General features: G+C 42.2%; 1 protein-coding gene across 1 annotated transcript in view; it reads right to left on the bottom strand.

Moving 5' to 3' along the window:
• LOC126455664 (leucine-rich repeat-containing protein 15) overlaps nt 1–16,503 on the bottom strand; it is a 99,083-nt gene that overhangs the window by 41,204 nt on the left and 41,376 nt on the right. The window contains exon 4 of the mRNA XM_050091435.1: nt 13,605–14,111. Within this exon, the coding sequence (XP_049947392.1) occupies nt 13,605–14,111 (507 nt within the window). The remainder of the gene's footprint in view (nt 1–13,604; nt 14,112–16,503) is intronic.

The raw sequence follows: 16,503 nt of genomic DNA on the forward strand, positions 1-16,503 counted from the left end.
GCACAATTTTAGTGCAGTAATGTGTTCATTTAAATAAGTGTGTGTATGTATGTGTGTGTGTGTGTGTGTGTGTGTGTGTGTGTGAGTGTGTGTTACCACAGATGTTAAGTCCCATAGTTCTCAGAGCCATTTGAACCATTTTTTGTGTCTGTTTACGTACAATCTAACTTCTGCACCATATCAGTGCAGTAATGTGTTCATTGTAAATAAGTATTATAGTAGTTGTATTACACGTTTATTACCTTATAAATAAATAAAAAACTTTTTTATTTTAAATTCAGTGCATTAGTATTTGTAAAATGATCATGTCATATAGTGTTCATTAAAAAATGACGATCATTCCACTTGGGACCTGTGGAATGGTACATTAGCTTATTTGTTTGAGTTGTAAATATTTGTCATGTATTGTTGTTTTTTCTGACATGTTCCACATCCTGGAGGACCTCCTCACTACGGATCAACTGGAATGAAAGTAAATCTAATCTAATCTAATCTTACAACAGTCTGCCAATCCTGGGTAACTTTTCGATCGCGCGAGAGTAGAAATCGTGTGGTTCTAGGGGGAAGGACTCGTCGAGCTATGTTCAGAGCATATTTTCATCCAAGAAGGAAGTCCCTTAAAGGTTGTTCTCTGGAGAACGGTGGAGGTGAAAATCTGAGGGCGGAAGACCAGGTAGGTAAGATTGGTGAAGAATGACTTCACAACCCAACTTCTGTACAGTATTATTTGACAGTCTAACAGAATGCAGGCGGGCGTTATCGTAGAGTAGTACGATTTCACGCAGTGTTCCTGGTCGTTTTTCTTGGATTGCGTCTGCAAGACGTCCCAATTGTTGACAATAAATGTCAGCAGTGACGGTTACACCTCGGGCAAACAATTCGTGGTACATCACACCGTGCCGTTCCACCAGATGCATAACATTATCTTTTGTGGATGTGCGCAGTTCTTTGTACGGGGAGTTGCTGCTTTGTTTGGGCTCAGCCATTCCCTTCTTTGACTTATGTTAGCATAAAGACACCATTTCTCGTCACCAGTAACGATAAAGGATAGAAATGGCTGTGTTTCCCGCGAGGCACCTGACAATTTTTTGTGATTTTGGCTTAGAGCATGCATTGCCCATACAGCCGACGTTTGAACCGTCCCCATTGCATGCAAATGTTTCACGATGGTGAAATGATCACAGTTCATCACTTTTGCCAGTTCTCTAGAACAATGGCGTGGATCATTAAGGATCAATACGTTTAAACGATCTTCATCAGAGCCCGAAGGTCTTCCTGAATGTGGAGAGTCGCTAATGTGAAAACGATCCTCCTTAAAGCGAGGAAACGATTTTCTTGCCGTGCTGTGTCCAGTGTCACTATCCCCATACACGGTGGAAATTTTTCTGGCTGCCTCCTCTACTGTCAGCCCTTTAACGTTCTCAGACAGAAGAATATGACGTAAATGTTTTGGTTTCTCCACTTGGCACTCCATTTTATATCTTACATGATAAGAGAATGTCTCAGATTAGCTTATAACAAACGGAACTCACTCGCAGGACCGGAAATATACCACATAACTACAGACATGTGAATAAGTCTGTGTTGGAATGACCGGACGATCCACAAGTACCAGGTTTATATAACACAGTCGGCATTGCAGCTGGGGACAGTTCGAGAAATCAGCCCTAGCGGAGCACGTACTGTGTGAGACCGAGCATGTAATAAAATGCGCCGACACACGGGTTCTCACTGACAAAGAACTGCCACGCACGTCTTTTTCAAGGAAGCCGTCGAAATTCACAAGCATGACAACAGTTCCAACAAGATAGAGGAAAAGGAGCCTCGATTTGTTCTCTGCAATGAATGACCGTTGCAGGTAGCCAGGGGAAAACTGCAGCGCTGAAGCCGCGGGGAGAGCGCCAGCAGGAATCAAGGGTGAATCTTTGATAGTGTTAGACACTCACGCTGGTGGAACGTCGGAAAACCACTAAAGGACCGTTGACCGAAATTCCCGAGACGGGAACCAACAGGCAACGTGCCAAGAAGTGGCGGTGGAAGCCTGAAGAATTGTGATGAACTGGTTAGTAATCCACTAGCTGACTAGTTCATCATACAACAAGATTGCTTGAAACAACTCTACTAAACTTTAAGAGCCAATATAATGGATGTATTTAGACTGTCAATCATCACTATGAAAAAATCCCGTAAGATGTAAATTGTTTATGTACGAGGGGGGTTCAATAAGTACTGCAACACTTTTTTTCAGAAATCAGGTTAGTTTTATTCAGGATTCCAATAAACCATGTTAATCCCTTCTCTTCTGGCTACAAAATCCTATTTTTCAACATACCCTTATAACGGTAGTATGTCGATGTAAAGTGCTGTTCTGTCACTTTCTAAAGGCCGCTTATAACACCCACGGTTTCTACTCTTGCAAGTACGTTTAGTACTTCAGATGTTATTCTAGCTTCGGTAATTGAAGAACTTGAACACAACTACCTCCTTAACAACCGCTAGTGACCTCAGATGCTGCGTATTAGATAAAGCTTGAACAAATCGAAGTTATTGTATAGTCTTGGTTGCAGATTTTCTATTCCAACTACTTCTTGCGAGTGCTAATAATACTGAAAAACACGTTCGCCAGCCAAAATGACGAATCGATTGACGTTATTCAACAAATTCACCAAATTTGGTCTTTACTATATTTTGGTTCTTATTAAAACTTTTCTCTTTTGATAATTTCTATCACTGAGGGAACAGGCTTATGCACGTAGATAGATGAATAACGACTGCTTTCAGAACAGGTCACACGCACACACTTAGAAAGTTTTGGTCCCTAAAACAACACCGAAATGACAATAATACCTACTTACGTTTCTGAACGTAAGATCAACAACACTGCCTCTGAAAACGTGTATTATACACAAGAAATATTTTACGATACTTTTTTAAGTATCGGAATGATTGCAAAAGGTTTTATACTTGGTTTTTCTCAGTTTTATTGAAATAGTGATTATGTGTAGTTTTTTGAACAGAACTGGATAGAATTGTTATTTACTTTAAGTACTTTCAATGCAATCTACAAATCTCCACATTTACTTTAACTGCTGCAGTTGAGTGATAATTTAAATTTACTTTGAAAGAAAACAGTTGCGGAATAATGTTTCACACCAATGGATTCTCGGTTTCTTTCCCTTGAGTATAGGAAAGGACCCCTACTTGAAACACTTTAGGTTAAATGAGTCGTTTTGCGTTTAAAAACAATGACATGATTGTTGAACAAAACACGATTTAGGTGCTTAGAAAGCCCGTACCGTTTTGCAGTGTCTGCGTGGCATCGAATTATGCAACTTATACCAGTGCAAAAACGTACCGTTTTGCAGTGACGGAGATTATTACTTGTCTTCGTGGCATCGAATTATGCAACTTATACCAGTGCGATTATGAGTTTTGCTTTCCCGGGGATCTGCGCCGGTCTAAGTAATGGATGCCTTAAGCCTTTCCCATTCAGGAACCAACACTCGTTGCAAACGTAATTTTATATCTCCTCTAAAGCGTTGCAAACATGTACCTTAGCACTTCCCCTTCATTAGCGTCTATTAAGCAGTTAAACTTTTGCCTTTGTTTAAACAATACTGAGGAGTAAAGCGAGCATCAGCTTTCGTCACCTGCCTCCACAGTGTTTTGCGCCTGACTGACCCACTCCGCTTCTCCCCTCTCCTACCTGCTTCTGTTAGCAGCAAAAAATATCCACCTTTTACGACCTTCCAGAACGTCGGTAGATCCCTATTGGTTTTCACCTATATTTAACTTTAGCCCTGAGCTGGTGCTGACTTCACTTTACAAACAATTATACATTTAAATAAAAGATAGTTATTGTTACTTACATAACATTATAAAGGTTTGCTAATTATATAAAACATTAAACTTCACATAGTCAAAGAAAACTGTCTTCTGCAGACACTCTTATGCACTACATACTGTACAGTTCTCATTTTTTGCTTCATTAGTGCAAAGTCTCTCGACTCCCTAGAGGTCGATAGTGTTACACCCTCCTTACGCCACTCTACTGGGAGGACCTGAATGCCCACTTGGTACCAATCCGCTGGTCGATGTCGGAGTCGACGTCTTGCTGCGTTAATAGCCTCCCCCTCATCCTCATACTGCTTCCCCTGGAGTGCGTCCTTCATTGTGCGAAACAGATGGAAGTCGTGAGGTACGAGATCCGGGCTGTAGATTGGATGAGGAAGAACAGTCCAATGAAATTTTAATGACAGATGCCCCGCCCAACGACTCACCATGATTTTGTTCACTGCCAAATCTCCATAGGCATTCTGCAAGTGCCTATGAATATTTGCGATGCTCTGGTTTCCCGCCAAAAGAAACTCAGTGACAGCTCTTTAGTTCGAACGCACCTCAGTTACAGACGCCGTTTTGAAGGCTACGTGTAGCCCCGCCACCTATCGGAACTTCTCAAAACTATAGGGGCTGAAGCAGGAATACTCCTCGATGTCCCATAACAAATTGGATGAGAAAAAAGTTGCATTATTTATTCAGCGCCTCTCGTAAATGGAGATATACCTGCGTATTTCCTTATGTCGAAATTGTTTGTTTGTGGTATATATCACTTTATTTATGTGCTAATTATTCCCCGTATTAAAATCTGTTCAATTATTACAGTACAGTTTGAGACAACTTGTCTTATAACTAGAAATATTAGTTACATGACTGACTATGGAAACGTCTTCAATGGAACAGAGGGACTTGACTTATAGAAAGTTCCTTAACTGCCTCTTAAACTTGACTTTATTTCCCTCAGGACACGCAGTACCCTGTGACACGTTATTGAATGCGTGCACATCCATGTATCCGTTTCTTTGTGTACTAATTACACCTGGTATTAAAACGCGCTTTGTGCAGTATTTTTGAGAAAAGAGAAATACTGCTAATGACAAATATCGTTTAGTGACTATACATACGGGTTGTCTCAAAACTTTCAGGTCAGTTTGAAATAGGTGACAGTAGGTCCACAGTCTATTATAGTGAGATAGGGGACCAACGGTCAAAACTGCATATTTATTGTGTTATGGACGTACACAGCATACACCTCATAACAAAAGTGTAGCTCATAGTAATCTACATCTACATCTACATCTATACTCCGCGAGCCACCTTACGGTGTGTGGCGGAGGGTACTTATTGTACCACTATCTGATCCCCCCTTCCCTGTTCCATTCACGAATTGTGCGTGGGAAGAACGACTGCTTGTAAGTCTCCGTATTTGCTCTAATTTCTCGGATCTTTTCGTTGTGATCATTACGCGAGATATATGTGGGCGGTAGTAATATGTTGCCCATCTCTTCCCGGAATGTGCTCTCTCGTAATTTCGATAATAAACCTCTCCGTATTGCGTAACGCCTTTCTTGAAGTGTCCGCCACTGGAGCTTGTTCAGCATCTCCGTAACGCTCTCGCGCTGACTAAATGTCCCCATGACGAATCGCGCTGCTTTTCGCTGGATCATGTCTATCTCTTCTATTAATCCAACCTGGTAAGGGTCCCATACTGATGAGCAATACTCAAGAATCGGACGAACAAGCGTTTTGTAAGCTACTTCTTTCGTCGATGAGTCACATTTTCTTAGAATTCTTCCTATGAATCTCAACCTGGCGCCTGCTTTTCCCACTATTTGTTTTATGTGATCATTCCACTTCAGATCGCTCCGGATAGTAACTCCTAAGTATTTTACGGTCGTTACCGCTTCCAATGATTTACCACCTATGGCATAATCGTACTGGAATGGATTTCTGCCCCTATGTATGCGCATTATATTACATTTATCTACGTTTAGGGAAAGCTGCCAGCTGTCGCACCATGCATTAATCCTCTGCAGGTCCTCCTGGAGTACGTACGAGTCTTCTGATGTTGCTACTTTCTTGTAGACAACCGTGTCATCTGCAAATAGCCTCACGGAGCTACCGATGTTGTCAACTAAGTCATTTATGTATATTGTAAACAATAAAGGTCCTATCACGCTTCCCTGCGGTACTCCCGAAATTACCTCTACATCTGCAGATTTTGAACCGTTAAGAATGACATGTTGTGTTCTTTCTTCTAGGAAATCCTGAATCCAATCACAAACCTGGTCCGATATTCCGTAAGCTCGTATTTTTTTCACTAAACGTAAGTGCGGAACCGTATCAAATGCCTTCCTGAAGTCCAGGAATACGGCATCAATCTGCTCGCCAGTGTCTACGGCACTGTGAATTTCTTGGGCAAATAGGGCGAGCTGAGTTTCACATGATCTCTGTTTGCGGAATCCATGTTGGTTATGATGAAGGAGATTTGTATTATCTAAGAACGTCATAATACGAGAACACAAAACATGTTCCATTATTCTACAACAGATTGACGTAAGCGAAATAGGCCTATAATTATTCGCATCTGATTTATGACCCTTCTTGAAAATGGGAACGACCTGCGCTTTCTTCCAGTCGCTAGGTACTTTACGTTCTTCCAGCGATCTACGATAAATTGCTGATAGAAAGGGGGCAAGTTCTTTAGCATAATCACTGTAGAATCTTAAGGGTATCTCGTCTGGTCCGGATGCTTTTCCGCTACTAAGTGATACAGTTGTTTTTCAATTCCGATATCGTTTATTTCAATATTTTCCATTTTGGCGTCCGTGCGACGGCTGAAGTCAGGGACCGTGTTACGATTTTCCGCAGTGAAACAGTTTCGGAACACTGAATTCAGTATTTCTGCCTTTCTTCGGTCGTCCTCTGTTTCGGTGCCATCGTGGTCAACGAGTGACGACCACCAGTCTCAGTGTATGTATTGCAACGGAGTATGCGGTTCTGTATCACTCTCGCAAAGATCCCGGGTGTCTGTTACACACTGGAACGCCTCTGACCACCAAACAGACAACTTAGCTCACAGCACGCATGACATGTGACGACCGCACGCTTCGCACCGGCGCATTAACCTACGGTACACTCACACCACGATCCTTTATGTCAGTTGTCTGTTGCATCAGACAGCTTGTGATGTGCTCATGGTGAGTGTGTTACTACGTACAGTGCATGACGTGTAAAGGCGGAACGCTACTAATCACGAGATTGGCAGACAAGCGTTTGATGTACGGTGCTGCAGGATGTAATGCCCATAAAGCAGCACAAATGTACAGAGAAATCTTTCCCAACAAGGGTCACCTTAGTACTGGAAGAAGTTTATCTCCGTGGATACCACGTTACGGAAGATGTGGTGGTTCATGCCACAGAATGCCGGCCACGGTTCCTGCCAAAGACAAGTCCGAAAACCAGACTCTGAGGAGATGGTATTGAATCGTGTGGCCGACCATCCAGCAATAAGCAACTGCCAACTTGTCTGTAAAAAATACTCTTCGAAGGATACAGTGTGGAGAGTACTGGTGGAACAGGTACCACACCGCTATCACAAAGAACGTACAGGGTGTGGTAGATAAGTAATGAGACTCAGTCTAGAAAAACAAATTTATTGATCCAATTTGTACAAAACGTTAATATTCTTCAAAGTACTCGCCTTGGGCGTCGACACAACGTTGCCAGCGCGTTTTCCAAGCTTCATAGGCCCCACTGTAGTCCGTTTGAGTTATCCCAGTTGGTGCCTTCGTGACAGCACGTTGGATGTTCGGAATATCGTCGAAACGATGACCCTTCAGGCATCTTTTGACCTTTGGAAATAGGAAGAAATCAGGAGAACTCAAATCAGGGCTGTATGGTGGCTGTGGCAAAACTTCAACTCCAATTCGGGTCAAGTAGGAGGTCACAAGGAACGCTGTGTGCGCCGGAGCGTTGTCGTGGTGGAGACGCCAGCGTTGAGCAAGGTCCTGTCGCTTCCGTTTGACGGCTCTGTGCAATCGCTGAAGGACTTCTTTGTAGAATTCGGCATTGACAGTCTTCCCCTGAGGGACAAACTCTTCGTGAATTAACCCCCGCTTGTCGAAAAACACAATCAGCATTGTCTTGATGCGGGACTTTGACATTCTTGCTTTCTTTGGCCGCGGGGATGCCGGTGTGTGCCACTCCGAGCTCTGGGCTTTCGTCTCCGGGTCGTACTGGAATGTCCACGATTCGTCGCCTGTTACTACGTTGTCTAAAAAGTGTGGATTATTTTCCAAATCATTCAACATCTCACGGCAAACGTCCACTCGTTGTTGCTTTTGTTCGGCGGTGAGCGCTCGGGGAACGAATTTTGCGCAAACTTTCCTCATCATCAAATATTGCGTAACAATTTGGTGAACCGTAAATTTATTCACGGAGACCTCATAGGCGATCATTTTGAGACTTAAACGACGGTTGGAGTACAGGAGTTCTTTCACTTTGGCCACCGTTTCATCCACACGACTCGTTGAAGGGCGTCCAGATCGTTCCATGTCTTCAACGGATTCCCTCCCGTTTTTAAATTCATTAAACCACCGGAACACTTGAGCTCTTGATAGGGAGTCTTCTTTGTAGGCCTCCGTAATCATAGCAAAAGTTTCCGAAGCAGTTTTGCCCAAGTGAAAGCAAAATTTGATTGCATACCGCTGTTCTATCGAGCGATCCATCTTCAGCGTTTTCACAAGTGTCACGGGCACACAAACAACGTAATACGCGAAGCTCGACCCTCACTGCACCAGAGCTCCGACGCGACTGCGAACCGGTTCTATTGTTAGCTCAGATCCCCCACCACGTGACGTACAGGTGGAGACCGCCCTGCGAGCGACTGGGGCGCCGCGCGGCGGCCAGTGTCATTACTTATCTACCACACCCTGTATGCAAGCACTCATTCACCCATGATGGTGGCTTCAACAGCCGCACAAGCCATGTCTGGAGTGAGGAAAATGGCCCCGTCAGCTACATTTCTGGCCACCAGCAACGATTCTCTGTCAACTTGTGAGCGGGCATTGCTCAAGATCACCTAATAGGACCTTATTTGCTGTCTCTCCGTTTGACTGGTCCACGTTACCTGGTGTTCCTGCGAGATGGGCTACCACAGTTCTTGGTGACTATACCCCTTGTACGCGAAATGATGTTGTTTCAACACGACGGCGCACCAGCCCACATCGATGTTAATGACCGAGAGCATCTGAGCAATACGTACGCTCATCGTTGGGTTGGTAGGGGAGGTTCTATCCCACGCCCAACGCGATCGCTGGGCTTTTTCCTTTTTCCTCTGGAGTTACGTCAAGACGTTGGTGACGAAACATCCATAGAAATGGATGAAGATCTGCTTTCAAGAATGAAAGCTGCCTGTCTCCTGGTACAACAGACAGCAGGGATCTTTGAGAGACTGCGGCAGAACTTCATGCGAAGTTACCACGCATGCACTGAGACTGACGGTCGTCGCTTTGAACAATTATTAGGAGTTACGTTGTTGTTACGCTTTGTGCGCTGTGTACGTCCATAATACAGTAAACATGGCTTCATGTCTAAATATAATCGGTTGTGGACCCGCTATCAACTGTTTCAATTTGATCCAAAGTGTTTGAGACACTGATCAAATATTTGTGATAAGGCAAATGATGGAAAAGTGCTATGAATATGATATAGATCTGCATTTCTTATTCATCGATTTCAAACAAGCCTTTGACAGCATAAATCGGCAAGAACTATACAGAGTACTGAAAGAAGTTGGTATATGTGCTAAATTAATAAGACTAATCAGAATGACAATGACAGAGACAAGAGCAAAAGTAAAGGTCCTTAGCAGAACAAGTGAAAGCTTTGACTTTAATAAAGGTGTGAAGCAAGGGGATAGTCTCTCCACTGTCCTATTCAACATTGCCCTGCACAGTGCAGTAAATAAAATCAACAAAAGAGGCACCATATTTATGAAAACTATGTGCATACGCTGATGACATTGCTATAGTAGGAAGAAATACCAATACACTCCTAGAAACATACCGGGCAGTGGAAACAGAAGCCTTAAAAATTGGCCTCATAGTAAATGTAAACAAAACAAAATATATGCTAATGTCACAATCTGAGGCCAGAAGAACCCCTAAAAACCTAAACATCAATGGGAAATGCTTCAATGGAGTGCCCTCTTTTAACTACTTGGGAGCCCTAGTAACAAATGATAACAGTATTGGAAAGGCTGTAAGGGAAAGAATACAAGCAGGAAACAGAGCTTACTTTGCAAATATGCAGATTTTCAAAAGTAGCCTTGTTACAAGAAAAACTAAATTGCTAATATATAATTCCCTAGTCCGCCCAGTTATCACATACGGCTCAGAAGTATGGACGTTGACAGAACACGATAAAAATGCTCTAAGAAGCATTGAGCGGAAAATACTACGCAAAATCTATGGGCCAATAAGGGAGGAAGAAGGCTGGAGAATACGCTACAATGCTGAATTACAGGAGTTAATACAAGGCAGGGACATAGTAAAATTTGTTAAATCGCAGCGAATACGATGGCTAGGACACTTGGAGAGAATGGCAGAGGATAGAATTCCAAAGAAAATGATGAAAGGTATGATACATTCAGTTAGGCGAAAAGGGAGACCTAGAAGAAGATGGCTCGATGAGGTAATAATGGATATCAGCAATATGGGAGTCTGGGGGTGGAAAAGAGCAGCAAATAACCGAGAAGTGTGGAGGAAGATTGTTGAAGAAGCCAAGGCTCACCAAGGGCTGTAGAGCTACTGAAGAAGAAGAAGAAGAGAATATAAGCAGCTATCAAAGTAGCTGGCCGATTAAAGAGGTGTCCTTCTAGGACTAAAACTACTTACAGTTCCCTGGCCATCCGTGAGGTGGCGCAGTGGTAAGAGACTCTACTCCCATTCTGAAGGACGGCGCTTTTTTTTTGAAGAGAAAAGATCGATATCCTTCTCTGTCTCGAGCTATTACTATATCTGTACTGACCTTCCTCTCTACATTTCGAAAATGTTATGTAGATGAAAGTTGAGTCTTCCAAAAGAAAGGTGAAAATATAATGAATAAACTAGTTTGTATGTTAAAACAGTTACTTCATTTTTAAATGGTCTATAGTAATTTCATGTTACTACAGACGTAGCTGAACAGTTTCACTGTATTAATTACAATGTAAGGATTTTACCTTCAGTTATAATACATTTGTAGGCCTTCTTCTTTCTGGATGTCATTTTTGAACGTTATAGGTTCTAGAGTTTGGTGGGAAGCGTTAAAAGACATTCTCTCAGTCTTGTGAAATGAAATGGCATTCTGCCTCCTTATTGTGTGCATTAGGTGTAGTTTAGGCCCGAAGAGTTGCGGTGCTTTTCGAACAATTTGGGTAGTTGGTTTAATTGTCTCTTTTCTTGTGGTGTTACATAATAAGAAATGTGCCTTGACGATAACTGTACTGTGTGAGGTTCCTATAAAACATATTGCCAAGTAACTGCTGTGGCTGCGGGGCGATCAGTGTCGCTGGAGATGAAGAACGCACTTTGTATACGTCGTGCTTGCGTTATAAAGACTTCCATTGTCCCAAGAGGACCGATTTCAATAGCCTCATGCTGCCCATCATCTGATCTTATGGAACATGTTATGAATGTGCCATGTTGCATAATGTGAAGTAATAGCAACAAAACACTCCACACACACACACACACACACACACACACACACACACACACATACACAGGGTGGTCGAAATTCCCGTTTCTGACTTCTAGGACTTGTAGAGGGTATAGCGTATTTTGAACAGGAACTCATGTCTTGAAACGTCATCCAACGAGGGTCAAAGTTATAGGCACGGGCGTCTGTAAATGTACATATACACGGGGTGATTCCGTGATGATGTTACAGACTTTCTAGGATGAAGGAGAACGACAAATGTATTAATTTGAAGTAATGATCCCTGTACCGGAAATGAACGATTCGAAAGTTACAAACAATAAACCGTTCTGATACCTTTGACAGTTGAATACATGTACCGGTTCTTGTGTTGCGGAGAGTGTAGCGTTGGTAATTTTCAGTAATGGTAGTGTGGACAAAAACGAGAAAAAATGTCCAATAAACGTGGGCTCTAAATTGCATACCTGAGGAGCTATGACCATTCGTTCATCTACGCTAATGTGAAACACATCTCCTCTACTGAGCAATTGTTCATAGCTGTTAAGGTACGCACTTTAGGGCCTACGTTTACTGGACATTTTTTCTCGTTTTTATCCACACCACCACCACTGAAAGTTACCAACTCTACACTCTTCGCAACGCAAGAACTGGTACATGTATTCAAGCGTCAGAGGTATCAGAACGCTTTTGTTTGTAACTTTCGACTCATTGATTTCCGGTACAGGGATCATTACTTCAAATTAATACATTTATCGTTCTGCATCATGCTAGAAAGTCTGTAACATCATCACGGAATTACCCCGTGTATACGTACATTTATAGACGCCCGCGCCTATAAATTTGACGCTCTGTAGTCTCGTTGCATGACGTTTCCGGACATTGATTCCTATTCAAAATATGATGGACTCACTCAGCTCTAAAAGTCCTAGAAGTCTGTAACGGAATTACCGACCTAAAATACATAGTTGATAAAATGAACGCAGTTGATAACTTCCTCGTATCATCCACGCATATCATCGTCGTAGATGACTCTCTCGACTTGCCGCACAGCACGCTGTGCGCTCTGCGGCAAACTTGGGAGGGTCATTTCCTATGACGATATGCGTGGATTGTACGAGGATATTATCAACTGTGTGCATTTTATCAACTATGTCTTTTTTGAAATAAGTGGGTGTAGGTCCGTCATAAGTTGCACTGAGAAATATTTATTTTTTATGGTTACTAGATTCGGACACCTGTGTCCATTTTCTGACCATTCTATAAGTGTGACAAATACGTGCCATAGCACATGTACAGAAACAGCCTCTGCAGCAATCAGAAGGGCATATGGCTGACTTAACAGCAAAAATACACCACATGAAACGGTGTATTTTTGCTGTGAAGTCGACCATATACCGCTCTGATTGCTGCAGGGGCAGTTTTTGTACATGGGCTTTCGCCTATGTTTGTCACGCTTACCGCACGGGTGGTTTGAAAATGGACACAGGTATCCGAAACTAGTCACCATCAAGAAATAAAAAATACGAACTTCTTATGACGGAGCTCCAACCCTTATTTCAATTATAAGCCAAGTTATGGACCTATTTTTCGCCTGTAGCATACTGCAAGTTCGTATATATGTGTTTTTTTATCAAGATATGTATATGTATGGAGTGCCTTTTGCGCTTTGATTTCATGTTACGTAACAAGGCAGTTTTATAAAAAGTTCTATAACATCGGATATGGCAGAATAAGAGTCTTGAAACTAGCCATCTTGGACCAATAAAAGTGTACAGACTGCGATCGCGGCATACAAAGTGTGTTCCTCATTTTCAATCGCTTTTAACAAACATTGTTAATTAATTTCCAGGCTGCTACCTCAAACTGCAACATTAGTGGTATAAAAACTGAAAGGATGATTTATAATGGTAAAGAGCAACAAGGATAGCAGGTTAAAATACGGAAAATTATATGACAGACATAAGAAATGCTTCATGATTTTTTAGTGAAACAACTGAAAAGCGTGTGCGATGTAGTCATTAACGAGATAGCATTGACTGAATTAATTAAAAATGTTGAGTTACCTTGGGAACATTGGTAAGCCTGTTGCCGTGTAGGTAGAGGTACCGAAGCTGGTACAGTTCGACGAACGTCTCGTTGGTGACTGCCGAAAGCCTGCACTGGCTGAGGTCCAGCTTGACGAGCGACACAGAACGCAGTCGTTTGGGTACACTCTCGATCCAGTTACTCGATAAGTTGAGCTCCAGCAACTGGCGGGCACCCGTCAACACGTCTCTGCGGAGTCCACTGATCTTGCATTGACTGGCGTCGATGGTACGAATCGAGTCGGACGAAATGTTCGTCAACTCGGTTAGCGGGTTTTCGGAGAGGTACAGCCACTTCAGTTTCTTACAGTTCACGAAGGCGTTCCACGCGAGCTGGTGTAGCTTGTTCCCAGACAGATCGAGCCTCTCGAGCTCGACAAGTGGTCGGAAGGCATCCTTCTCGATGAAACGTATTAAGTTCCTGGGAAGTTCCAGTCGTATCAGCTGGGCGCTGTTATTAAAGTCTTTCTGAGTAAGTGTCTCCACCTGAAATGAAATCCACAAGGATTTTGAAGAGAAGGAAGATGTTACCAAAATAAATTGTTGCAATGGCAATTTCCACAACATTTCTTGCAAGTACCATGCAGTGTTACACTAGTCTTCAATAGTTAATCAATAAACGACAGCATGCTTTCCGGATATATTATCTGAAATTATCAGAAACCAAGGACATACAATTAAAAAGGAAATAAAACCGGAAAAATGTCACTGTACATTAACAGTACAGTAAATATGGGATATGGTTACGTCTGACTACCAGACATGCTTAGCAGCGATGCAGCATGCAATGAAGAAGTTCGTGATCTCTGTTGGGTGGTTATCCCATTCCTGAGAAATGGTTCAAATGACTCTGAGCACTATGGGACTTAATAGCTGAGGTCATCAGTCCCCTAGAACGTAGAACTACTAAAACCTAACTAACCTAAGGACATCACACACATCCATGCCCGAGGCAGGATTCGAACCTGCGACCGTCGCGGTCGCGCGGTTCCAGGCTGAAGCCATTCCTGAGAAGGAGGTGTGCTTGCTCTGGGAGAGTCCTCTGTGGCGGATAATAGACTACAACACGTAACACATATCCTCAGTGCATCACAAACATGCTCCATACCATTCAGGTATGGCGACTTGTCTGGCTAACACATGTGACAGCCATCTTCAACGGTGAGAAATTTGTCCCCCAGTGTGCCTTGATGGACACAGGCATCATAATTTGTTGATGAAGAAACTGAACTAACTTGGCTTCTGGAAAGTAGGACATGTGATCGCAGTGTTTCATTCTCATACCTCTGGGCGTAATCGGCATTAATCTGAACAAAGCCAGAGATGTAAAACTCCATACATACAGCCTTCTCCAGAGTCCCACCACCATGAAACATGTTTCAATGATATTCGCATAAACATAATGGCCATCACTTTTCCTTCAGACAAGTGTGCTATGAGAATCCCCCTGCAGTCTGAAGCAAGGTTCATCTATGGTCACATTTCTTCATTCATTCAAGGCCTAACCTCAAAGATGTTGACGAACTTAGTGATGACTGGAATCATAGGTGTTATGAAATGTCTGATATATCCTGGTGGCTCACACTGTAATATACAACTGTTCCCAGACTGGTTTTTCACTCTGCAGCAGAGTGTGTACTGATTTGAGAAGTACTGGCAGATTAAAACTGAGTATCGGACCAGAACTCGAATCTGTGACGTTTACCTCTCGCGGCAAGTGCTCTTCCAACTGAGCTACCCAAGCACAACTTAAACGGGAGAAGGACAGAGAGTCAGCGTTCAATATACAACAACAATTAAACTGAATGACAATGTTGTGAGCTGTGAGTACTTTTAACAATCACTTGGTAAATGTAGCAGCAAAAATAGGATTAAATGTTTCAGTTGTGAAACAAGAGTATATATTAAAGATGTCACTGCTCAAAACTATAAGCAACTAGAAGTAGCACCACCAACCCTTACTGAAATTAACAGAATTCTAAACATTCTAAAAAACAAAAAGTTAGCCCATGTTGATGGAATCTCAGACAGAATTCTGAAAGGTTGTTTCAACTTAATAAATAATGTCCTTAGTGATATTTGTAATGCCTCACTGGCACAGGAAAGTTTTCTAGACATATTAAAATAAGCAATTGTTAAAACTCCTTCATAAGAAAGGTGACAAGAAAGACTGAAATAATTATCGCCTAATTTCCTCACTGTAAAATTTTCCGAAATATTGATAAAAATAATACAATCAAAAGTAGTCTTACAATTAAATAGAAACAGTTTATTTAGTGTATCACCATTTCAGAAAGGTTCTCGATTGGGGATACTACTTACACACCCAGTCAACAAACAGTAGAAGCGTAAATAATTAAACATCGCCAGCTGGTATTTTTTGAAATATCTTCAACGTGTTGAATGTGATATTCATGTTACTTTCTTAGAAAAACCCAAGTTTTATGAAATTAATGGTTTCATGCTCAGCTGGTCTGAATCAGAATTAACAAACAGAATGCAAAAGATTGTGCTGAATAACTCAAACAGGGTCAGAAGGATAGAAAATTTTAATTACTATGAATAAAGCATGAGGGAGTTCCATAGAGTTCAATTTTGGGACCACTCCTGTTTCTTATACATCTGAATGATCTGTCACTCAATATTCAACGAGCAAAATTGGTACTTTTTGCTGACGATAACTACACTACTGGCCATTAAACATGCCACACCACGAAGATGTGCTACAGACGCGAAATTTAACCGACAGGAAGGAGATGCTGTGATATGCAAATGATAAGCTTTTCAGAGCATTCAGACAAGGTTGGCGCCGGTGGCGACACCTAGTACGTGGTGACATGAGGAAAGTTTCCAACCGATTTCTCATACACAAACAGCA

The sequence above is a fragment of the Schistocerca serialis genome, chromosome 1 (genome assembly GCF_023864345.2).
Source record: "Schistocerca serialis cubense isolate TAMUIC-IGC-003099 chromosome 1, iqSchSeri2.2, whole genome shotgun sequence".
NCBI classification, from domain to species: Eukaryota; Metazoa; Arthropoda; class Insecta; order Orthoptera; family Acrididae; genus Schistocerca; species Schistocerca serialis.